The 26,048-nt window shown below is 40.8% G+C and overlaps 1 protein-coding gene across 3 annotated transcripts in view; it reads left to right on the top strand.

Moving 5' to 3' along the window:
• PPP4R4 (protein phosphatase 4 regulatory subunit 4) overlaps positions 1-26,048 on the top strand; it is a 115,795-nt gene that overhangs the window by 55,173 nt on the left and 34,574 nt on the right. For all 3 annotated transcript variants that reach the window (XM_030558847.1, XM_030558850.1, XM_030558848.1), the window contains 7 exons: positions 2,548-2,655; positions 8,456-8,577; positions 17,040-17,162; positions 18,281-18,450; positions 20,180-20,299; positions 22,442-22,519; positions 24,488-24,571. In XM_030558847.1, the coding sequence (XP_030414707.1) occupies positions 2,548-2,655; positions 8,456-8,577; positions 17,040-17,162; positions 18,281-18,450; positions 20,180-20,299; positions 22,442-22,519; positions 24,488-24,571 (805 nt within the window). The remainder of the gene's footprint in view (positions 1-2,547; positions 2,656-8,455; positions 8,578-17,039; positions 17,163-18,280; positions 18,451-20,179; positions 20,300-22,441; positions 22,520-24,487; positions 24,572-26,048) is intronic.

Raw genomic sequence — 26,048 nt, 5'->3', positions numbered from 1 at the left:
GCTTAGGTTCTACACTAAGCATAGTTTGTGATGACCTGATGATTGTGCAGTTGGGAGGGCTACTTATACTTTGATAATTGGCTGATATCTGGTCAAAACTTTATTTTATCAGAGCCAGTTAGGATTGGGTAAAAGAAATGGGAATGATTACCTTTACCAAGCTGTTGTTTCCATGAAAAAGGAAGTCTAAATAGTGTGTGGATTGGCCTTGGCGTTTTTTTGTGAGGCTGCTTTTAATCTAGCCAAGATGTTGCAATTTAGCATACCATGAAAGGTAAACAAGTGGGCCATGTGGTGGTGTACTTGAAGTGAACTGCTGTAAATTATGCCTAATTTCGTTCTGTTAAGTGAAGTTATTTGGAAGACTAGATGCAAACATAGAGAAAATTTCCAACCTCAGAAGAACTTTCATTTGTACATAGAACAGAATGGGGCTTTCTGTTGTACTGTAACCGTGGCTTACAGAGGATCTAAATCTGATTCCTGGAAATCTGAAATCTTAGAAAGACCAAGTAAAGCAGCTCATAACTCCAGCTGCAAGTAAAGAATTGGACATCAGAATCCTTACGTGAAGGGGAGGGAAGCTCCTATGGTTCCAGAATGACCAAAATTTTTTATTACCATTAATAACAGTTTACTTGATATGGATGCTGGGTCAATCTGCAAATAATCAATTTGCAAGATTGAAGCCTTTGTAATGTATGTGTTTGTATAGTGCTATGAATATGTATGTTGCTGTTTTAAATAATAATTACAATATTCATGAATAGAGTCTATCTAGAGTTAGACTTCTTATAGTTTCCTGAAATCTGACTTTGATTGTAACCTTTCTGAAGACTAAACGGAATTGTTCTATTTCAACTTATTCCATTTCAAGCATCCCTTCTTGGAAATACTTTCTTGGCTAGAAGAGCTTGGATACTAGAAACCCTTGAGCAGGTCTCCTTTTTTTATTTTATTTTATTGTCTGTATTTTGATAGTGTCCAAGGTCCCACTCAGGATTGATGCCCTGTTAGTGTCAGATGCTGTGCAACCACAGGATGACTTGGACCTCACCTTGCATAAAGACAAGTTAATCTTCAAGATTTTCTTCCCAAAGTGGGCACAAGGTTTCCATATCAGCCTGGAGATTTCCTTTCCTTCTGTATTCTAAGAAGTTTTTCAAGATTCCTTAAATTCTATCTGGACTGAAATAAGGATTTTTTAAATTATAAATTCTGTTGTTTGAAACCTCCTCCAAAGAAGGGCCAAAGAGCATCCAGGACTATGTAGGTCAGGTCTTGCAACAGAGGTCCAGTGTGCACTTATTCCTACTTCATTGGGGCCTTTTCCACCGTAAAGAGTGAAAGAGATGGAAGACATAGCTGCACAAACCAGTTGTTCTGATGTTTTGGAAATGCATTCCTTCGACTCTGCACTTAGTAGAGTCTTAGAATATCTTAAAGGCCATGTTTATTATGGACAAGTGGTTGGCAAATGGTTTCCCACTCTGCAGTGGGGTGAACTGCTCTATAGTCCCTTCAGATTAGATTGATGGATCTGCAAAAACACATAAAAAAAAACCTGTTTATTTTACAAACTAAGTTTCTGTGTTTCGCGCCCACAGTTGGGATAATGCTATCCTGTTGAGTCCATTCACAGGACTGTACTTTTTTTAGGACAGAACGGTCTGTATGCTGTAGCAGAATCTGTTAGAATGTAATAGGGGACAGGTCAACAACAAAATGTATAAATGGTGATTTGGAGGGTCTTGTTTGATTTACTGGATGCTGGAACAGATCAGTCTAATGTCTGCATTAGTGGACTTAAGTTATTGCACCCTAGTTTTTAATTTTATAAAACAGCCATTTACATTAAAATTCCTATTTAGTTATAGCAGCAAAGAATCCTGTGGCACCTTATAGACTAACAGACGTTTTGGAGCATGAGCTTTCGTGGGTATTCACCCACGAAAGGCCATGCTCAAAAACGTCTGTTAGTCTATAAGGTGCCACAGGATTCTTTGCTGCTTTTACAGATCCAGACTAACACGGCTACCCCTCTGATACTATTTAGTTATGTTCGCAAGCAGCTGATGATGACAAACATAACTAGGACTTTCATTTCAATTTATACAATGTTTATGTATTCATACAGCAGCTGTCCAAATATTGTACTGAAGTTGGTTATTAAGTATCTTTATTAAAAGTAACACTATACTTAAACAATGTTTTCAAAGGTTTGCAAATCCTTCAAATGAAATATTAACAAACTGCGGTGAATGTGGATAATACTCTTCTGTGAAAATTCCATTTTGTATTTTAGTTTAGTTATAAAAATATGCTGTAAAGTTCTCTACTATTTATAATTATAAGCTTCAGAATTGTCAGTTGTACTTTATCACCCTGCCCTACAACACCTGCTCATAAAGGTTATAAATATTAAATGTTGCTGTATGAAGGGTCAAGTTAAGATTACTATGAACCATTTAGAATCAGATGTGTTCATTAAATAGAGTTTACACATACTTAGTTCTTTATATTAATTTAAAATGTTCAATTTTTCAGCATTAAAAGGGAAATTCTTCCACTGGTAAAATCACTCTGCCAAGATGTAGAATATGAAGTTCGATCCTGCATGTGTCGGCAACTGGAACATATAGCTCAAGGAATAGGGTGAGTATAACTTGAAAAATGTACTACAAAATGTAAAATATAGCTCTAAAGTATTTAGTAGTAATCTAAAAACTCTTTAAAATTTAAAACGTGTATCCCTGCATGTTAAATTATTTCATATTCAAGGCGTATTGCAGTCTCTCAATTAATTGTCCACAGCTTTCACCCACTTATGCTTTATGTAATTCAGGAATATATTTTTGTAACTGCCATGTGAACAAAAAACATTTTTCTGAAAAGGGTCTGATTCAAAGCCCCTTGACAACAATGGGAAGATTCAGCTGATATCAGTTGTTTAATGTGTAGGTACACAAAGATGGAAGACAATCTGGAAGGAGTCCATAGTTCTTAAAACTTACTGCCACTCTTTGCAAAAGGATGATAAACATGTTTTAATTACTTATAGTAAATGTAAATTCTGTGGCAGCTGTTTATATAAGCTTGAAAGCTGGTTCATTTTTTTAAAGTTATAAATATAGCACTAGAGAAGGCTCTGTTGAACTTATAGACAAGTTAAAACTTATAGTGTCTTGTCTTGATCATACAACATATAAGGTACCACAGAATCAGGGCCACAAAGATTAATTTTTTTACCCTCTGAAATTCCTATCATAAACACAGATGTAGCTGTCTACCTCTCTGTTCTTGTCTAGGAGTTATGAACAGTACATAACATTATGGGCTTGATGCACAAGTTACTGGATGGGTTTCACTGGCTTCTGTTATGCAGAGAGGGGTCATATGAGATTGGGGGAGGGCAAACTACAGCCCACAGGCTGGATCTGGGCCGTCAGCGCTTTCAGTCCGGCCCACAGTATTGCCAGCCCCATAGTGCAGCAGGGCTAAGGCAGGCCCCCTGCCTGTCCTGGCCCTGTGCTGCTCCTAGCTGCAGCCGGCACCAAATCCTTGTGCCTCCTGGGCGAGGGCAGAGGGCTCTGTGCACTGCCCTTGGCTACAGGCACTGTCCCCTGCAGCTCCCATTGACCAGGAAAGGAGAACCGTGGCCAGTGGGAGCTGCGGGGATGGTACCCACAGGCCAGGGGCGGCTCCAGGCCCCAGCACGCCAAGCTCGTGCTTGGGGCAGCACGCCGCGGGGAGCACTCTGCCGGTCACTGGGAGAGCGGCAGGCAGGGCTCTCTGGTGGACCTCCCGCAGGTGTCCCTGCGGAGGGTCCGCTGGTCCCGCAACTTCAGTGCAACCGGGGGACCAGCGGACCCTCCACAGGCACGCCTGCGGGAGATTCACTGGAGTCGCGGGACCAGCGACCGGCAGAGTGCCCCCCGCGGCATGTCACCATTCTTGGGGCGGCGAGATGTCTAGAGCCGCCCCTGCCACAGGCAAGGGCAGTGCGCGGTGGAGTTGCCTGCCCCCCCTTCCACCGCCCAGGAGCCACTGCTGGACATGCTGGCCACTTCCGGAAGTGATGTGTGGCCAGGGTAGGTAGGGAGCCTCCCTTAGCCCCGCTGTGCGCTGCTGCCACCTCGGAGTTGCTTGAGGTAAGTGGTGCCGGGCTGGAGCCCACACCCTGAACCCTTCCTGCACCCTGAACCCCAACTCCCTGCCCTGAGCCCCCTATCCTCCTGCCTTGAGCCCCCCCTGCACTCTGCATCCCCTTCTGCACCCCAGCCCCTTGCCCTGAGCCCCTTCCAGCACACTGCACCCCCTCCCACACTTCTAACTCCCTCCCACACCATAACCCATTGTCCCAGCAATACATTGATGGTCCTGCATGCAATTTCCCACCCAGATGTGGCCCTTGAGCCAAAAAGTTTGCTCACCCCAGGACTAGATGATCATAAATGGTCCCTTTTGGTATTAAAATATATGAACAGCGCTAAGGGAGGAGATGAAATTAAAGCCTATCTTTGAAAGGTACTGTACAAATGCAGTTTGGTTTTTGGCTTTTTTTTTTTTTTTTTTTTTTTGGAGTACCAACGTGTGTGGGAATGATTCTTCTTTGTGTCTTTAACCCTTTTGAAGCTGGGTGTGATGAACTGGGCTGTGTAACTACTAAGCGGTTAAAGTAAAAGATAAGTATTAGTAGCATGGTTAAATTAACACTATTTCAGTAAAACCATGCAGTGAAGGGACTGCCAGATTGATTTGCCAGTTACCTTTTATTTGAGATAGGAAATAAAATTAACTAGAAGTGCTTTGAATAGTTGCTGTGTAAGGGCTTTGTCCTGTAAACATTTAAGCACATGAATAACTTTAGAAGACATTGAGCTTATTCAAATTACTCACTTGCTTAAGTGATCAGGTCCTGTGTTATCCCCTTACCTCACTCCACTCTAAAAGACAGTTTAGCATAAGTAAGTAGTTACAATGTTTTATATTAAAATAAATTTTGTTTTAATATATTTTATTGGACCAGCTTCTGCTGATGGAAAAGATAAGCTTTCAAGCATTAATTGGTCACTTAATTTTTAAGTGGTTTCTTGCAACAAGCGTTAATGGTTTATGCTTAACAATCTATCCCAACTTGCATTTTGCTATGACACTGTACTTATCTTTTCCAAACCAGAAGAAGAGCTCTATGAAGCTTGAACTTTGTCTCTTCTGCCAATAGAAGTTGGTCCAGTAAAAAATATTACCTTCCCCATTTTGTCTAGCTCAATACAGAATGTAAATTTTAAGATCATTTTATTATTGTCCACTCTGATTATGTTGTATATCAATAGATGTATATCCATTAAGAGTAAAAATTGCATGGAAAATGTACAGATTGGTACAACACATTGGTAGCTGCATCATCTTTTGGAAATGACATGGTTTTATCACAAATTTATAAACAACTGATTATTTTTTCTAGTCGTTATATTTATTTTAAATCTTTGTCGAAAATTAAATATATCTTTAATGATTCCAAAATGGAAATCCACAGAAACACATTTTGGAAATGTCTGTTTCAGCTTTCTTCCTGTTCCCCATCAGCTTGTGATTTCATTTTCTCTCTTCCTCCCGGCCTTCCTGGGTCTCATCTGGAATGCTTTTTTACCCCCCACTCCTGACCATATGTTCACTTATTTCCTTCTTAATGCACCCTTCCACCTGTTCGTTGATAGTTCTTTCCTTTGGGATTCAATCTATTGTTTCCAGTAATTTTTTCATTGAATTTCTTTGGCTCCATAAGCAGGTAGGATGCCATTATGATGTATTTGATGTTGACAATAATGTAAAAGTAACACACACTATTGTAAAATGTTATTTCCTTTGTGGGAGGGTGGATTATAAAATCATCTAATCTAATATCAGTAAAACGAATTCTGATTTATGATATGCGTGGAAAGGAGGTTACATGGCAACATGTAATAAAGTCCATCAAATAATCTGTTTTATTTATTAAAATGTATGACACTACAGTGGCTATATCACACTCTCAGAATCTCTCACTTGCTGTGACAACCTGTAGAGAGGAGGCAAAAAATAAAGTTGCCTTTTTTGTGGAAGCTAAAAGTGGCTCATATAAAGTGGCATAAAAGATGTAGGAGGATATATGGAAGAGTGTAGAAGATTTATTTCCATCCATTTTTTTAAAATCCAAGTTAGCTATAATAGGTCCTGATGGAAAGGAGAGAAGGAAAATATGGACTTTTACCTTCTCTTCCCTCACAAAAAAAGTTCAAGGCCAGTACAAGGCTGAAGAAGGAAAAATACTGTTCTCTTTTGTATAAAAAATGGCTTGCTCTTGTATTACAAAATCATACTCTGAGAAAGGAAATGAAGAAAAGTTCATCATCTTGTGGTCTCATTTTTAGCCCAAGCAGGAACAAATACACTATAAATGGAAAAACTGAAGTTTGCATAAAGTGATAGATTCTACACCAAAGCCAATTGGTAAGAGATAACAGCGTCACTAGTGGCTAATAATCTGCACAAAGGCAGTTTAATAAAGAGGGAAAAACATTTCATAAATAATTATCAGCTGTTGAACAGCTGTTTCTTTCTTTCTTCCCCCACCTCCTTTGTTGCTTGTGTGTCTGTATCCGTAAGCTGTGCTCTATATTTAAGAATATCTCTGCCTGGTCCCCTCTCCTGCTTTGTCCATGATTTAGACTACACTGTAAGCTCTCTGATGTAGCGCCTGTAAGCCGATGGGAGAGAGCTCTCCTGTTCGCTTAACTGTTCCAGCCCCTGTGAATGAGGATAGCACAGTTGCCAACTTTCACACAGTAAATAAACACCCCCAACTTTCACAATAAACCAGAAATCAAGCTAATCTCATTTCAAAACAAGGCCAAACCAAGCCAATCCCTAAGAACCCCAACACTTGTTGTGACAAGATCCCCCCGGCTTGCAGTCTGGGACTGTGGTGAGCCCACTGTGCACCTCGACACGCTTTCCCCTTCTTGCCCCTGCTTGCTTACCCTTGCCCCTGCTTGCCAGGAGCCAATCAAAAAAAAGAAGCAACAAGCTGCAACAAGCTACTAGCCAACAAGCAACTCTCAAGCCAATTAAGCCAAAAAGAAGCCCAATTTCTGTTTTTTCTTTTTGCAGGTTTGGCATGTCTGGAGGATAGCTGTGTTGGCAGGAGAAGCTCTTCCACTGACACAGTGCTGACCACACTGATTATGTCAATGTAACTTATGTCGCTCTGAGTGGTTGTTTATTCACACCTCTGAGCAATGTAAATGATGCTGACATAAGATGTAGTGTAGACCTGACTTCAGTTGTCGTCATCTTTAATCTCACAGGATCTAGTTAAGAATGTGTGTATTTACGGAGAGTAAACTGTAGCAGTGTTTATGGCTTAAGAAGTAGTGGAATCAAGGCACTGCTAACAAGATATATCATTGCATTTATGTAAATATTGCAGCCATGCATGACATCATTCTTTTTCTTTACTATTTACTGATGCTCACTATTTCATAATCATAAACAATTTCCCAGGCATACCAAACGATGTTGACTACCCCCACTTTAGTGTAATTGCACAAGGAAATGGATCTCTCCCATTTTGCTCACACCACCTCATCTTTCTGTACAGATGATCTCATTTCATGAAATTCCATGCCATGAAAATGTCTCTACCCCTTCAGTCTTCAAATTGATGAGAGATCGAAATCTCATTCCAGCCCTTCACATACCAGTTAGTAGCAGATGTTGAGACTCAAGTTGTTGAGACTACCTTCAACAGATATTGTTAACAACTGGGAAAGAAGGATTCCCTTCCCTCACTTCCCTGGAACTGGCTTTGAAGAACCCAATACTGATGTTGGGTCAGCCAGTCAGGCAGCCTCACAACTCCTCCAGATAATGGCAGCAGACCTTCCATGTAGAAGGGCTTACCTTTGGCCCGTGCCATCTTATGTAGTGAGGACAAGTTATTCCCATGCATCTTCAGTAGTCATGGCTCATATTTTGTCATTTACATTTAAGACCTTGCTCTTTTGTAGCAGTGAGAGTTTCTGAATAGTCTTGCAGAGAACTCTTCTGTGTGACCCATATTAAATCATCATAACTCTTTGCTGTTTGTACATACAGTGCAATCTGGAAAAATCTGCTATTTGAGATGAGCTATGTAATTTTCTTTAATCATGAGAGGGTATGATTTCTATTTTAAATTATTTATTTTAAATAGTTTTTAACTGGCTACAAAATCTCTGGAGGTTGTTTTTGTTTTGTTTTTTTACTTCAATTTTTGTTTTCCTGCAGCTTTTTTTCAGTTTTTCCTAATTAGGAAATTGAAGAGTAACTGTACAGCCTTCAGGACAATGTTATGTTGGGTGAGATTGGGTTTGATGCTATGTAAACATTGTTTTATTATTTGTCTTCCCTAACCATTTTGCTTGCTTTGCAGGACAGAACTAACAAAAAATGTAGTGCTTCCTGAATTAGTAGAACTAGCGAGAGATGAAGGCAGCAGTGTGCGTCTTGCAGCATTTGAGACTTTAGTTAATCTGCTTGAAATGTTTGATGCAGGTAAGGTCAGTTTAGAACTACTGAGCCCAATTCTGCAGCAGTTTTTCTGGATTATAGAATCTCTCTGATTGTATTTCATTGTTTTCATTGTGTAGATCAGGGGTAGGCAACCTATGGCACGGGTGCCGAAGGCGGCACTCAAGCTGATTTTCGGTGGCACTCACACTGCCCGGGTCCTGGCCGCCAGTCCAGGGGCTCTGTATTTTAATTTAATTTTAAATGAAGCTTCTTAAACATTTTAAAAGCCTTGTTTACTTTACATATAACAATAGTTTAGTTATGTATTATAGACATAGAAAGAGACCTTCTAAAAATGTTAAAATATATTACTGGCACTTGAAACCTTAAATTAGAGTGAATAAATGAAGACTCGGCATACCACTGCTAAAAGGTTGCCGACCCCTGGTGTAGATGATGATAAAATTATGCTTAAATTTCCATGTTCTGTCCATGTCATTAGGATTTAGTCTCTGACTTTGTTTTATTTAAAACTTTGTTCCTTTCTTTTTGCATGGTCCTTGCCCTGGTTGATTTTGAGCACCTTAACTTTTAAGTAGGAGTGAGCCTGCTGTTGCACCTTATTATCTAATGCTGTGTTGCGGCGGGGGGAGGGAGGGAAGAGAGAAATAAAATGGCTCAATAAAATCTTCAGAGCATCTGATAGGAATGTTAGATAATTATCGTTATTAATTTAATTCCATAAATGCGCTCAACACTGTGCAAAACCTGGAGAAATACATAGTCCTTGCCCCAGGAGCTTACGTTGTCACGGTCAGATTCTGATATTCTTACTCATGTTGGCTAATACCTTACTTTTGAGTGCTCCCACTAATTCCATTGGAAGCATTTGAGGAGTGAGATACTACTCGCCATGAGTATCTGGCCCTAAATTAGATAATACAGGTTGGGTATGTAATACAGATAATGGGTTCAAAATTGTGTAGGCATTTTATTTATTTTTTTTTCTTAAACTCACTTCTGTTGTTGATGACCTCTCATTCACCAGAAATAGTATGTTTTAGGCGGAACTTCAATGAGGTTGAGGAAGTCATTTGGTACACAATGTCAAGGAGTGAATTCAAGGAATAAAGGCTAGTAAGGAAAGGCAAAAGTTGAAAATAGGGAGATTTAAAATGGATATTAACTAGAGAGAAGATCAGGTAGAGGAGTAAAAAAGGGAGGAGCTGAGATATGTAGACAGTGGCAAAGTTGTGCAGAACTGGAATGTAAAGACAAGACATTTGATTTTGCTGCATGGGGAAAGTAGCACATCAAATGTTGATACAGATGGATTTTTGTACCAAATCACAGTCAAGTGTTCCTCTTCAAATGTGTGTCAGTGTGGATCTTATTGTAGATGTGAATGCACTTCATGTGCAATGCAATCAGTCTTTTGACTAGCAGTGTCTGTGGGGGCTGTGCCTGTGCCATCTTGTGCTACTGTAGGAGGGCATAAAGAATGGAGCAGGTGCAGCCTTTCCTTAGTTCCCTTTCATTCCCTGTGGCTGTAAGATGGAACCCAACAGTGACAATCTGCTACTCTTTTAGTGTTTGCTAACCTTTGTCTTGAAAAGAAAACAGCTGATTGAAGAATTCATTTTTCTGTCTTCAAAAATATACAATCAAATTATACTTTTCAAAAGAAAAAGGAAGGTTCAAGAACTGTATGACTGGAGAATTGCCTAACATAGTTCCTATTTTTAAGAAAGGAAAAAAAAGTGATCTGGGTAACTGTAGGTATGTTAGTTTGACATCTGTAGTATGCAAGGTCTTAGAAAAAATTTTGAAGGAGAAAGTAGTTAAGGACATTGAGGTCAGGGGTAATTGGGACAAAATACAACATGGTTTTACAAAAGGTAGATCACACCAAACCAGCCTGATTTCCTTCTGGTAACAGATTTCTTAGGCAAAGGAAATTAAGTGGATCTAATTTACCTCCATTTCAGTAAGGCATTTGATACGGTTCCACATGGGGAATTATTATCTAAATTGGAAAAGATGGGAATCAATATCAAAATTGAAAAATGGATAAGGAACTGGTTGTAGGGGAGACTACAACGGGTCATACTGAAAGGTGAACTGTCAGGTTGGAGGGAGATTACTAGTGGAATCCCTAAGGGATCAGTTTTGGGACCAATCTTATTTAATCATTTTATTACTGACCTTGCCAGAAAAAATGGGAATGTACTAATAAAGTTTGTGGATGACAGAAAGGTGAGAGGTATTGCCAATACAGAGAAGGACCAGGATATCATACAGGAAGATCTGGATGACCTTGTAAACTGGAATAATAGTAGTAGGATGAAATTTAATAGTGAAAAGTGCAAGGTCATGCATTTAGGGATTAATAACAAGCATTTTTGTTACAAGCTGGGGACTCATCAGTTGGAAGTAACAGAAGAGGAGAAGGACCTCAGAGTATTGGTTGATCACAGGACTATGAGCCTATGTGATATGGCTGTGAAAAAAGCTAATGCGGTCTTGGGATGCATCAGGCGAGGTATTTCCAGTAGAGATAAGGAGGTGTTAGTACCATTATACAAGGCACTGATGAGAGACCTCATCTGGAATACTGTGTGCAGTTCTGGTCTCCCATGTTTAAGAAGGATGAATTCAAACTGAAACAGGTACAGAGAAGGGCTACTAGGATCATCTGAAGAATGGAAAACCTGTCTTATGAGAGGAGACTTGTTTAGCCTAGCCAAAAGAAGGCTGAGGGGAGATATGACTGCTCTCTGTAAATATATCAGAGGGATAAATACCAGGGAGGAAGAGGAATTATTTAAGCTCAGTACCAATGTGGGCACAAGAACAAGTGGATATAAACTGGCCATCAGGAAATTTAGATTTGAAATTAGGTGAAGATTTCTAACAATCAGAGGAGTGAAGTTCTGAAACAGCCTTCCAAGGGGAGCAGTGGGGGCAAAAGACATATCTGGCTTCAAGACTATGCTTGATAAGTTTATGGAGGGGATGGTATAATGGGATAGCCTAATTCTGGCAATTAATTGATCTTTGACTGTTAGTAGTAAATATGCCCAATGACCTGTGATGGGATGTTAGATGGGGTGGGATCTGAGTTACTACAGTGAATTTTTTCCTGGGTGTCTGCCTGGTGAGGCTTGCCTACATGCTCAGGGTTTAGCTGATCGCCATATTTGGGGTCCTACAGGGCAGATTGCCAGAGATCGTGTGGAATTTTCACCTTCCTCTGCAGTGTGGGACATGGGTCACTTGTTGGAGGATTCACTGCACCTTGAAGTCTTTAAACCACGATTTGAGGACTTCAATAGCTCATGCATAAGTTAGGGCCTCTCACACACAAACCCACAACTTTTATTATGCCAAACCACAGATCCTAGTCTCTATTTGGAAACAACATGAACTATTGCACTCTCTAACATAAAATGTAAGGAACAGTAATGCCCACTGAGTTACAGTAATTAAAGCAGCTAGACGAATAATACTTATGGGAACTTACTTTCTAGGATGCTTCTTATTTAATTAAAAATACTGCTATGTTGACTAAGTGGCTTTGCTGGCTCTCCCCCACCCTGGCTCTATTCTGGCATTGACCAGGGTCCTTTCCAGATCTTACAAATTTCAGCCAAAGGCTAACTGGAGGTATAACATTTAAGATTATCAAGCCCAATTTGTGCAAGATGATTCGTGGCCAGGCCCAGATAAACCAATGTGCACCCTCCATTTGAGGAGGGACCCCGACAAACAGAGCAAAAAAAATTAACAGTGCTGTAGTGCAATGCCACTCACTTAAATATGGCATAGGTGCCCCTCTGTCCTGACAGAGGAGTAGCCAGCCAAATTTGAGCAGCTCTGTGACCCTTTCCAGTCCGTGTCACAATGCCCTTCACTGAAGTTTGGCCCAGCTGCACCAAACCTGAGCAGCGTGTGTGGGTTACATGTGGCTATGTGAGTGTGGAGCAAGTGGAGCTGAGCAGTCAGGATCAGGAGGAGCCAGCCTAGTTCAGGACAGGAATGGAGTGCTGGGATGGTGGGGTGTCAGTGAGTGGCCAAAAAGGTCCCTGGGATGGTGGGTGAAGGATTGGGGATGAGAATTGGTGGGCTGTGGGATGAGAGTTTGGGGGAAAGTTAGAGATGTTGAGGAATGGTGGGGTAAGAGTTGGGATGAGTGAGAGATGTTGGGGAACTGATGGAGTTGGGGGTGAGTGGGAATGTTGGGGACTGTGGCCGATAAGGATGAGGTATTTGGGGCTGGAGTGATGTATGTCAAGTCTGATGGGAGGTCTGTGTGTGCTGTCAGGATAAGTGGGGGCCAGTGGAGAGTTATTACATTTGGGAGCCTGTGTGTGGATGGGGTAGAATGGGGTGAGGTATGTGTTGGGGAGAGAGGGGCAGTAGGAATATCTTGCCTTTCATCTCCCTCAGGAGTACCAGACACTTTTTTCAAATATTTACAGCCTGTACTTACCTGTAGAAAAGTGATTCCCATAAACTAAAACCACAATGATAATTAACTACCACACTTCCATTGCAATAAGAGGATCAAAGTCTCTATTTTGTTTCTAGAATTTTATTTTATTCTCTCTCCTCTGTTTCCTCTCCATTACTCAAAGTACATTCTAAAGCTTGCACTGATGTAACAGTGAGAAAAAATGAGACCATTGACTAGGTTCAGTCCAGGGTCTGTGCTGACAGAAAGTCTGATTAAGACTGGGGGAATTGCAGTGGCACAAATACTTACAATCTTCTGTCTGTCAGGGGACCATGCAACAAATCAGTACACTCTAAAAGTAGGTGGTGCTTGCCTGGCAGGCGGGATGTGTCCAGAGTGGCTGATGGACATACTGAATCAGCATCATTGTCTCGGCAGCCTCTGCTGATGGCACTCCTACAGAGTGTCTGATGAAAATGAAATCTGACCTTGACTGGTGGACAGAGATGCTGGAACAATTTGTATAGTGGGAGTCCTGAGAGCCATTGAATCAAACTGTAAACCCTGTATTTAATGAAAATCATTTCAAGCCAGGGGGTGCTGCAGCACCCCCCCGCACCGTTAGTTCCTGCACCTATGCTGGTGGAATTCTCTCTGGGATGAAGGAGCCAGGTTGGTCCAGGGATGCACCATTTATAGCTGTAAATGACATAACAATTTTTGACATATGATCTTATTCTCATATATGGCAGATATACTAGGTAAATTATTGAAGCAATACCCAGTTTTGTTCTATGCTTTATAAAGCACAATATAAATACACAGCACTGTATACATTGGAATTGATTTTAAGTGTTGAGGATAAGCAGTGCCTGTTGACATCACATAGATCTGTAGATGCTTGGCACCGTGAAAATCTTTTTCTTCTGGTTACAGAATTAATGCAAGTGTTTTGTATGGCTCTTTAGCATGTGTTTGTGATGGGTTTCCCCCTGTGGCACAACCTGGAACTGGAGTACTGAGCCATCTGTCTCACCAACCTGGCTTCCTCTTACTCCGTGATGCTGTGGCAAGCTACATTCCCCTCCGGGACTTTTACTCACACAGACACTCACACAGGGCTTGGCTACACTGGAGAGTTGCAGCGCTGGTGAGGAGGTTACAGCGCTGCAACTCAGGATGTGGCCACACTTGCAAAGCACTGGGAAACACCCAGCTGCAGTTACATGAAGTTTTTGGCCATTGACTGCATGAATCAACAATAGAGAGGCTGCAGCCAATTCCTCACAGCTCCCCAGCCTAGGACCCCAGAGCTGTACTGTCTTGCCCTGGTCAAAAGCCTGACCAGTATAAATTTATTACCCAGTCCGTCCCTTCCTTGATGTGAAGAGGACAATGCCCCAGCCCCTGTTTCTGAGTAGATTCCCCAAGCACTTCAAGCAAACTACACTGTTTTAGGTAAAATAGAAAATAGATTTATTAACTACAGAAGGATAGATTTTAAGTGATTTATAAGTAATAGCAAACAGATCAAAGTAGATTACCACATGTAAATCAGAAACACAATCTGAGTTCTTTAAACTGGACAGGATTTGAATCAAGCAGTGTCTTACCCTGTTAGATAGTACAAACAGTCCACCAAGCTTCCATACACAGGCAGGCTTCCTTCTTTCCTGCCTGGAACTCTGCTCCCCCAGTTCAGTCTCTGTTCCTTGATGTTTCTAGGTGTTGTGTTGTATGGGCAGTGAGGCCCAGTGGTCATGTCAATTCCCCTTTTTATAGATTCTTCCATCTTGCTGGAAAGATCTTTTGCAGTGATCTGAGTCAAACAGTTCCCATTGTGTAGTGCTGTCTCTGAGAGATTTCCATTGTTCACAGTTCCTGGGGTAATCCTTTTGAGTGTTTGTATTCTTCTCTAAGGGCCATCAATGTTGTTTGACTTTTTATGGTTGTACCTGAAAGGCTTCTTGTGGGCATTCCCAAACTCACATGTTTCAGTGGCACATACATAGTGAAACTTCATAAACAATGATAGCACATACAATTTAACCGGGTATTAATGTTCAACAAATTAAGACTTTTAAAATGATACCTCACAAGGCATACTTTGTACAGAACCTATGATTATACTGGGGGGAGATAGCTCAGTGGTTTGAGCATTGGCCCGCTAAACTCAGGGTTGTGAGCTCAATCCTTGAGGGGGCCATTTAAGGATCTGGGGCAAAAATCTGTCTGGGGATTGGTCCTGCTTTGAGCAGGGGGTTGTACTAGATGATCTCCTGAGGTCCCTTCCAACCCATACATTCTACAATTCTATCACCAATGGTGCATATGGGGTGCAGAGTGTCTCTTTGGGGCACATAGTGTCACAGTGTTCATATTTCAGCTTTTCAGGAAAGACATTGTTGAAAAGAATATTGAAATGATATTTTAAATGCAGTATTCTTTCCAAGCTGTAACACGCTTTTCTTCTAGTCAGCACTGCAAACTTCAGGCTTCTCACAATGTACGAGGGTGTGATCCTGTATCTTTAGGAAAGTTGAGCCAGATTCTCTGGTAAGTTCATTTGGCTCAATGTGGGGGCCCCAGTTATGCTTCCATGATTCTCTTCCCAGCTTTGCCTCAGCAGAAGCTGGAGAGGCTTGAATTGGACGTATTCTAGCCAGCAACAATTGGCGTTGTCTCCCTGGGAGCATCTTGAATAAGTGCACTGTTTTCAGCCATGTTCCCTATACTGAAGATTTCTGGGGTTAAGGAAAGCAATAAGAGTCAGCTACCCTGGCTCTACAGTTGCAGATAATCTCCACTGCTTTTTCACCATCAGAGAGGGACAAAAGATCAAAGGGGGCCAGAAACCTGGCCCAGAGAGAGTATGCAAAAGTATCCTAATGTCTGTGTGATGCAGCAGTTGTTATAGTCACTGTTCATTATTTACCAGTTAGTACTGTTTATAGTAATATTCTTTTTTTTCTTCAGAGCTGTTCAATTGTTTATCTTCATCAGCAGCCCTGTATTTTGCACAACAGCTCCCACTCCCACTTCTGTTTTTCTGACTTTACTGCACCTTCCTGGTACATAAGAGAGAAGCAAATATTTACTTAACAAGGAGTTGATGATGAATTACCAAAATAATCAACATGTAAACCATATGGAAAGCTGCATAATGAAAAGCAGATAGTTTGGGGAGAATACCAATGAATGCAATTGGATTCTTTAACAGATAGCATTTGCTGGAATGGGTTACCTCGGGGTGGAGGGGTGGAATCTCCATCCTTAGAGGTTTTCAAGGCCCAGCTTGACAAAACCCTGGCGGTGATGATTTAGTTGGCGTTGGTCCTGCTTTGAGCAGGGGATTGGACTAGATGACCTCCTGAGGTCTCTTCCAACCCTAATCTTCTATGATTCTATGATTTGCACCATTGGATACAGTAGTAGATTTATTTTCAAACTGTTGAGACTATCAATTTCTCCCTTCTGTTTGAAGTTTTTTACTTACTATTGCTGCAACAGCTGTTTTGGCTGTTGGAAAGAGTTAAAGAGTGGTCAGAGGTTATGCACAGCCCTGCAGATAAATAGGAGGAAGTTCAGTAGGTTGAAAAGCTTCATTTCTAGCTGACCTTGAGATCCAAGGTAGCAGAACTCACCCTGTCCCACCTTGACAAGCTCTCCCTTTATCCTCTTGCTCGCCATATATCTTCTCCCTCTTATCTTTTGGCTACTAGGTGTGTTGGTGGAGAAGATGGGTGTGCTTCTTCACTTACCCACACACTGCAGGTCAGAGCCTGTGCACGGAGAGCTTTTGTTGTCCCATCCTGTACAGATATGGGGTCTTCCCTAGAAAAGGGGAGTGACCATAGAGGCCTCAAAAGCTTGTACATTAAAATAAATAGATTTCACTCATACTTAATTAAAATATGGGTGTCAGCTAAACAAGAATCCCAGCTGCACTTTAAAGGACCTTGACATTTTTATCATGAAAGGGACATATGCTCCTCTTCAAGTGAATGAACACGAACATCTAACTTTACACAATTGTTTTGTTTTTCAGATGACAGAAGTCAAACTGTTCTCCCTTTAGTGAAATCATTCTGTGAAAAATCCTTCAAAGTGGATGAATCGATTCTTGTTTCTTTGTCTTTCCATTTAGGGAAACTATGTAATGGACTATATGGTATGATTTAATGATTATTATAAATTCAGAGTGACTCAATGTATTGTGAAGTATACAGATTAGAAAATGTCCAGATAGCCAAAATTTATCAAGTGGAATGATACTTAGGAGTACAAATACCCTCTGAAACCATCTGTAACACAAAGTTTAGATTGTTTTTTCTTTTTCATATTTTCTCTACTTTCATTGTTTTGTTTCGATGCCTGATTTTGTTGCAAGTTTCATCTTGAAGTGAGTGTGTTAGTTGTGGTTAAACTATAAACCTTTGAAAATAGGGCATGATATTATCAATAAGGTGCTAGATGCTGTGCTCTGTCTCCTCAAATACAGTACAAAGTGTTAGCCCAGGAAGAAATGGGAGCAAAGGAGGCTTTATGCCACCTTTGCACCACTTGGATTCCTGGCTGCTCTCGCATCTGAATATGCAGCTCAGAATCCTCAAAGCAGTGAGCTGTACAAACACTCCCTTTGCACCCCTAGCATGTGTCCTGCACTGAGGCCTATGAGGCTAGGGCAGTGTAGGGCCACTTAGGTTAGCTCTAAACTGCTCCCATATCATGGGATTTTTTATGGTCCCTATACACCTATAAACTGGGTAGGGGCTGGATAGAGATCAAAATCCAGCCCACTGATTCTTTAAATGTAAGGTGAAATTCACTGTACTATAGGTGGCCCAGATAAACTCTTCCATTCTACTTAAACCCTTAAGGTTCCAAAGGCTTAATTTGTGCCAAGGGCTTTGCCTGAGCTCAGTGAGAATGGTGGTGGTGTTCAAGGATTTGGAGGCAAGAAGGGGAATAAATGTGACTGTACCACTTTTAAAATATATTCACAATCCTCCCAAATGAAACCCTTAATATTCTAAAAATTATATATTTCTAAAATACAAATGTGAAGATTTCTTCTTCTGTGGGTAGGTTTAATTTTTCTGTAATCACTATTTCACCCTACCACTAGCAATAAGGAAATGATTCCTATTGGAGTCATTATATGAGAATGAATTGGGGAAATGGTTTATTTGATTGCTCTGGAAATAAACTCAAGTTTTTGGATATTGTTAGCTTTTTCCCTGATATTCTGTAACAAGAAACTTAAGCATTAGTGTTGTATTTTTAAAGGAATTTTTACTCCGGAGCAACACTTGAGATTTTTGGAATTTTACAAGAAACTTTGCACACTGGGTTTACAGCAGGAAAATGGACACAATGATAATCAGATACAACTTCAAACCCTAGAGCAAGAGAAGAAGTATATATCAGTAAGGAAGAACTGTGCTTACAACTTTCCAGTAAGTTAACTGCTATTTTATAAAACTTACATTATATGCATTAGCCACAAAACAGGAATAGATGTAAGATGTAAAATCTGTTACCATATAGTATATTGTGAGCCAAATCCAAACTCCTGTGCAAAACAAAAGTAAATTGACTTAGTGCAGGGATTCTCCAAGAAGGCTTTGAGTAAAGCTAAGTTCTTATCACAGATATTTTAATAGAAGTCATGGACAGGTCATGGGCAATGAACAAAAATTCATGGAAGCCCATGACCTGTGCCAGACTAAAAAATTTTCACTAAAAATATCCCTGACAAAAGAGAGAGAGAGAGTTCAGTACCCATCTCTTCTAGGCATTGGGGTGCCCTTCCACTTCAGCGAATGGGAGCTCTGGGGTCCCCCTGCATGGCAGCTGAGCAGCTTTGGGGGCACCCTGCTGCCTGCAGTGGCAGGAAGCTCTGGGGGGATCCTTACCACCTGCGGTGAGTGGGAGCTCTGGGGTCCCCCGTCACCCATGGGAGCTGAGCTGCTATGGGGTCTCCTCACCCCCTGCTGCGACTGGGAGTTCCGAGGGGTCCCACTGTGGCTAGGAGCTGCAGGGTCCACCCATTGCAGCCAGGAGCTGCAGGGTCCTGTCACCGGTGGGGGGGACTGGGAGCTGCAGGGAGAGCGGGGAGCAGGAGGCTGGCTGGGAGCCCCAGCCCTGGGACTGAAAATATCACGGGGGGCAATGGAAGTCACAGATTCTGTGACTTCTCTTCATCCACAAATCACAGAAAACCAGTGGTGAGTTTTGACCAAGATGTTCCTATCATCAAAGATCTCTCACATACACTGTTCCCTCAAAGCCTCTTGCACAATGGCATTGAAAGAACAGCTGTTTGTAAGCTCTCCATAGCTGGAACCTCCCCACCCATTCTGCACAACTGGCTTTCCAAGTGGCGCAGGATTTAGCTCTGAATGAGCTAGATATGCGTCCAACTCATGTACCCTCATGTATTTGCTAAATAAAAGGTCCTTTCACATATATAGAAATGAGGCTTTTATGCCTAAAACTATTGTTTCTATTAATCTGCCTTCCGTTTTGAATGTTTACAGGTATCCTTTATATTTAAAGGAACATTTCTTTGTAGTCAACCTTATCAGCCATGTTTTTTAAGTTGGCTTAAAATCTGCACAAAGTACATAATTACATAACGTTATCCAAATTTCAAAGATTAGCTTTGTTGCTGTCTAAACATGTATTTTATGTATTTGTTTTTAAAAGCTCCAATTGAATGTTTTAGTTGTTTAGAGAATAAGTTAAAATATGTAAAACTAAAGGATCCATATCCACAGTACCAAGACTTTTTCCTGTCCTCCTGGATCGGACCCAATCGCTCAGAATATAGATTGCCCGTTAGTTAACATCATGAAATAATAGGTTCCTCTGCAAACTATCCTGTATTTCTCAATCTATCTCTTCAGAAAAAGCCTTGCAGCATGTCCAAAAGTTAGCTGATCCAAATTTTATCAGACCATGGGTTAGAAGAGAGTTCCAGAGTTAAGGACCAGTCACAGAAAATGTCCTATCAGCAGCTCCCCCATTTTTAAATCAGTATGTATTAGCTCAAGTGTTCTGCTGATTACAGCAGCAGTAGTTTCACACAGGGGAAGAGGTGGTCCATCCAGTAGCTGGAATCACCAACATTTTGGCCCTCTATGTGTGCATTTGGATTAAAGACTCCATCTTATTTGCCCACAGGCCATGATTGTATTTGTGGATCCGAAAAACTTCCATTTGGAACTATACTCTACATTTTTCTGTCTTTGTCATGACCCTGAAGTGCCAGTCAGATACACTATGGCTATTGGCTTGTATGAAGTAAGTCCAGAAAGTTTCTTTGTTAGTACTTCAGATTTTTTTTTTTGGCTTTTTAATATTTTATGTGGTTTTTATACTTGTCTGCTTAAATTGACATTTGTTATATTTTAACTATGGAGTGCCTCAGTGAGAAAGCTTTGGAAAATTTGCTAAAATTCTTCAGTTTATTGAAAATCTTCTGGTTTGTAATTATAATCCACTGCACACCTTTTAAATACGTTTTAAGGGACTGGAAATTTAACTAGAAGGAGATTGTCATTGATTTTGGTGAAGAAAGTTTTGGTATGGTGGATTAGGAGAACAGCAGATAGGAAAGACTCCAGAACAGGAAATTTAAGTAGTGTAAATAAACAGTATGGTCCAAGATTTTGGAGCCAAAGAGCCTGAGGACAGGAATTGGGAGAAATAACTGGGACTAAAGGAAATAATTCTTCTCCTCCTCCCCCACTCCCCCCATCCCAAACCAGTGGGGAGAGAGTAGATTTAAAAAAAGTGAGAAGGATGGTATGTGAGGGAGACATGAGTTGGAGAAAGCGAGAAAGGAATATGCTGCATTTGATCTGATTCTGCAATCCTTCTCTAGAACTATAGGATTTGGGGCTCAGTTGACAGTGTGTGGAAGCAAAACACTGATTGAATTTTAATATTAACAGAGTTAGAAAGTTACAGAAATGTAACAAGTATGTATATTATAATTAACTGCTTCGTTTTGTGTAAGCTGCACTGTACTGTTTTATTAAATATATTAAATGACGTGGTTTTATAGGTATTAATGATTTTTAAATGGAACTTATTGCACAAATGAATGTAAAATCGCCTTCCTCAATTTAATAATAATCCATACTCTTCAGATGGTCACTTTCATCCAAGGATTGCAGAGCTTTACTGTAAGCCTCAGAACAACTCAGGGCTCACTCTTATTATCCCCAGTTTATTAACAGGGGAGAATGAGGCGGAGAGGTTAAACAGTTTGTTGAAGGTGTTATGGTGAATTTCTAGTATAGTTAGAAATAAAACCAGTGTGTCTTGACTCCCTGCTTTAACCTCTACACAACATTGCTGTAGAAGGAGATAATTGAAGCTAGTAGTGGATATTGTATAACTAGCATATAATTCTGCAAAATCCTGTACTTCATGTCTCTACCCCTAGACACCTTTAAAATGATATTTGAATAAATACAAGAAAATTATTTTAGCCCTGTAAAAAGGACTTGTGAGATTACACTTGAAATGTGTTCACAGTAGGGTATGTTAATGTGTTATTATCATGTCATCAGTGTAATTAGTCAGCCAAATGTCACACAGATATCAGTAATTTATGATGCTCACCTCTAGTTGGATATATTTTTGATTTAATATGTTCTGTAGCCATTTCCTAAAAGAAATTATATCCTTCCTCTTAGCTGGAGGTAAACGGATTATTAGCATGAGCTAAGAGAAACAAAGAAAATGATTAAAGAGTATCCAGTATTACCAGATTTATCCCACATGGCTGAGAAGTCAGATTTCTTGGCACTTTTCTCTTATTTGCTGCCATATGTTGTTATTGATTGTTTTAACATTGACATCAGGCTTACTGCAGAACTTTAAATGTGACTTGTGAATTCTAATCAAATGTGCCAGCAGCCTTGGAGTTTATGAAGTGAGAACCTCAGACTGCAAAGGTTAGAGAGGCTTAAGGCCCATGGCTGATGCCAAAACAATCTTTATTTCTTCTATTCAGCTCTCTGACCCAGTTACCTCTGTTACTGGAGCATGCAGCAGACTGTTATAAAAGCCCTGAATGTTTCTCTAAGTATTTGCAGGTCACCTTAAAAAACAACAACCCACCTTTGGAATATAAACATTAGAAAAGGAAGCGCTTGTTAGCCCAGTCTCAATGGCATGTTTAATAGTTATACAACAGCCCTGGTGTTCATTTTGCATGCTGTTATAAAAGCAATGTTATATGCTAATGGCAGGAAAATACATAACCTCAACAATTTTAAAGTGCATTTTGTGGATGTCAAAGATGTGTTCGGCATCCCTACGTCCATATTTCTAGTCAAACCGTACTGAAAAGTAAATGCAGCTATTTTAACTGGGGTAATTCCGTGAAACTAAAGTGTGTTATAGTTTGTTTGTCTTACTGTCATTTTTTAGGTTGCTAAGCTTTTAGATTCGGGTGTGTATGTAATACATAAAGAACTGGTAACACTACTACAGGATGATTCATTGGAGGTAATATATTATTTGCTCTTTTTTATTAGTTGGTTACATTAATAATGCTTACCAACAATAAAATAAACCAGTATAATGAATGATTGAAGTGAAAAGCTTTACTTTTGGTTCACATATTCTATAAAGATTCAAGGAGTCATCTTGGTGCCTTTGAAGGTGATGACTGTTGGAAAATAAAAGGGGAAAAAATAAGGGGGTATTTCAAGTCAATAACCCTCCCATTTTCATCATATTCAAAATTTGGTTGAACATGGTATAATTTATCAGAGGTGGCAGAAGCTCTCTTTGAGTGGATACATACATACAGGTCATACAGCAATCTAAGCATACTAAGCATGGAGAATGGGGATAATCGAGCAGGAGGAAGTCGGAGTGTCAGAGGAAGTCCAGGTAGGTACTCTGTATGGGGGGGGCGAAGTGGGGGTATCAGGATGGATGCTGTGCATGGAGAGTGGGGGATAGTTAGAGTGTCAAGGATAGGAGTGGGAGTAGGGTGAGGGCACTTCTGGGGAATGAGAAGAGCTATAGGGATTTCACTGGCATGGAGCAGCTGGCTCCGGGCTGGGAAGAGGGGGCCCAGTGGTTTGCACCAGAGGTGGCTGATCCCAGCCTAATCACCTGGTTTCCTACCTGCGCCCCAGACCAATCCTTGGCCCTGCAGCAGCCACTTTAGCCCCTCCAGGTCTCACTCTTGCCTCTGCAGCCCTGGAGCCCTGCCTGGCTTGAGCTCACAAAACAACTTGCTTAAGGATATGCAGGGTCAGAAACATAGATCACAATAATATTTCCATTGCAGGGGACTAGCCCTCCCAACCCAGATTCCACTGCCCCTTAAACTTATCTAGATTGGTTAATTTATAAAATTGCATGTAAATCCATTCATTTTCAGGATACATAGATTATGGAGAGATTTCAAGTTTTTGGGTTATTTTTTCTTTCTCTGTCTGAACAGGATAGTGTTGTGATTAAGGGACAGGACTTGTAGAAAGGAGACCTAGATTTTTGTCCATGGTCTGGCACAGACTTTCTGCATGACTTTGGGCTACTTACGTAAATTTCATGTGCCTCAGTTTCACCATGTGTAAAATACTTAACCATCTTGCAAAGATGTTGCGAGATTTTTGGTTCTGCATTGAAATGGCCAAATGATTAAATAAGAAAAAAGCAATTCAGTCCCAATGCAGTAAAATACTGAAGGAATTTCAACTCTCATCTTTAGCATGTGATTACTCCTTTTGACTTCAGTGGAATTATTTCAATATCTGGACCACTTTGTTTTGTATAGCGTCATTGGCCAAGATATTGAAAAATGAATATGGATTTTGGGTGCCGAGCTTGAGACACCTTAAAAGGGCCTGATTTTCATAGAGCAGGTTCTCAGCGCTTCTGAAAATTAGGCCCCTTTAAGATGTCTTAAGTTGAGCACTCAAAAATTGAGTATCTAAAATCATCAGTCATCAATATAAGATTTGTCTCTACAGTATGTTTAATAGTGTTATTTCTAATCTAGTTTTAAATGCCCCAAGCTTTCAATGACATGTTATTCTGCATTTCCAGTGTATTATATTTTACTCTATCAAGCGCAGTTTGGCTAAAGCTGGATAAAAAAAGAGTTTTAAGTTTTGTCTGGCAAAAATTGTCCAATATACATTTATTTGCTTTTATATCTGATAAAGTTCTTACTAAACTGTCTTGCGAAACTACAGAGGAACATGGAAAGATATTTACATTTTAATATTTTATATTGTGAATACTTTGGTTTAAAAGATCTGACTGTATTATGGGTATGATCTTAGTAACTTTATCAGAACAAATAATGGGACCTGATTCTCCTTTCATTTATGTTGGTGTAAAAGAGTAGTAACACCACTGAAGTCAGTAGGGACTTACCAGTGTCACACTTGTGCAAGAGAAGAATCAGGCCAAGTCAGTTTACAAACATGATTAATCCAACATTTCTTTAAATAGGTATTAGATGCACTGATAAGTCACCTTCCTGAAATTCTTGAACTTATGACTACTGGAGGAGAAAACAGTGGATCAGAAAGCAAGGTAGGCAACCTGTGTTTTGTAGTTCTAAACATGAAGGAGGTTAGTACTAAAGTTGTTTCACATATGTAACACTCATTGAAATCACTGAGCCCTGGTCTACACTACGAGTTTAGGTCGAATTTAGCAGTGTTAGATTTAACCCTGCACCCATCCACATGACAAAGCCATTTTTGTTGATTTAAAGGGCTCTTAAAATCAATTTCTGTACTCTTCCCTTATGAGGGGATAGCGCTTAAATCGACCCTACTGGGTCGAATTTGGGGTAGTGTGGACGCAATTCAACGGTATTGGCCTCCAGGAGCTATCCCTGAGTGCTCCATTGTGACCACTCTGGACAGCACTCTCAAGTAAGATGCACTGGCCAGGTAGACAGGAAAAGCCCCGCGAACTTTTGAATTTCATTTCCTGTTTGGCCAGCGTGGCGAGCTGATCAGCACAGGTGACCATGCAGAGCTCATCAGCACATGTGACCATGGAATCCCAGAATCGCAAAAGAGCTCCATCATGGACCGAACGGGAGGTATGGGATCTGATCGCTGTATGGGGAGATGAATCCATGCTATCTGAACTCCGTTCCAAAAGATGAAATGCCGGAATATTTGAAAAAATCTCCAAGAGCATGAAGGACAGAGGTTATAACAGGGACCCACAGCAGTGTTGCATGAAACTTAAGGAGCTCAGGCAAGCCTACCAGAGAAGCAAACAGCCGCTCCGGGTCACAGCCCCAGACATGCCGCTTCTATGATGACCTGCATGCTGTTCTAGGGGGTTCCCCTACAACTACCCCACCCCTGTGCTTCCCTCCTCCCCCACCCCTCCTGGGCTACCTTGGCAGTTATCCCCCCATTTGTGTGATGAATTAATAAAGAATGCATGAATTTGAAACAACAATGACTTTATTGCCTCTGCAAGTGGAGATCAAAGTGGGGAGGGGAGGCTGGTTGATTTACAGGGAAGTAGAGTGAACCAGGGGGGCAGGATTCCATCAAGGAGAAATAAACAGAACTTTCACACCATAACTATGAAACTGGTTTTCAAAGCTTCTCTGATGCACAGAACGCCTTGCTGTGCTCTTCTCACTGCCCTGGTGTGTGGCTGCGTGTAATCAGTAGCCAGGTGATTTGCCTCAACCTCCCACCTCGCCATAAACATCTCCCCCTTACTCTCACAGATATTGTGGAGCACACAGCAAGCAGTAATAACGATGGGAATATTGGTTTCTAACCGAGTCAGTAAACTATGCCAGCGAGCTTTTAAATGTCCAAATGCACATTCTACCACCATTATGCACTTGCTCAGTCTATAGTTGAACTGCTCCTTACTACTGTCCAGGCTTCATGAGCCACAGGAGCAAGAGGGTAGGCTGGGGTACGTGCAACTGCACGGTGCTGCCGACTAGGAGAGCAGCCTGAGGCAGAAGCCTCCAGCTGGCATGATATTCCAGGCAGGATTGAATCTCCGTTAGATGAATCTTAAA

The sequence above is a fragment of the Gopherus evgoodei genome, chromosome 4, assembly GCF_007399415.2.
Source record: "Gopherus evgoodei ecotype Sinaloan lineage chromosome 4, rGopEvg1_v1.p, whole genome shotgun sequence".
NCBI classification, from domain to species: Eukaryota; Metazoa; Chordata; order Testudines; family Testudinidae; genus Gopherus; species Gopherus evgoodei.
The sequence above is the reverse complement of the archived record's forward strand: the minus strand, read 5'-3'. Positions and strand labels throughout refer to the sequence as shown.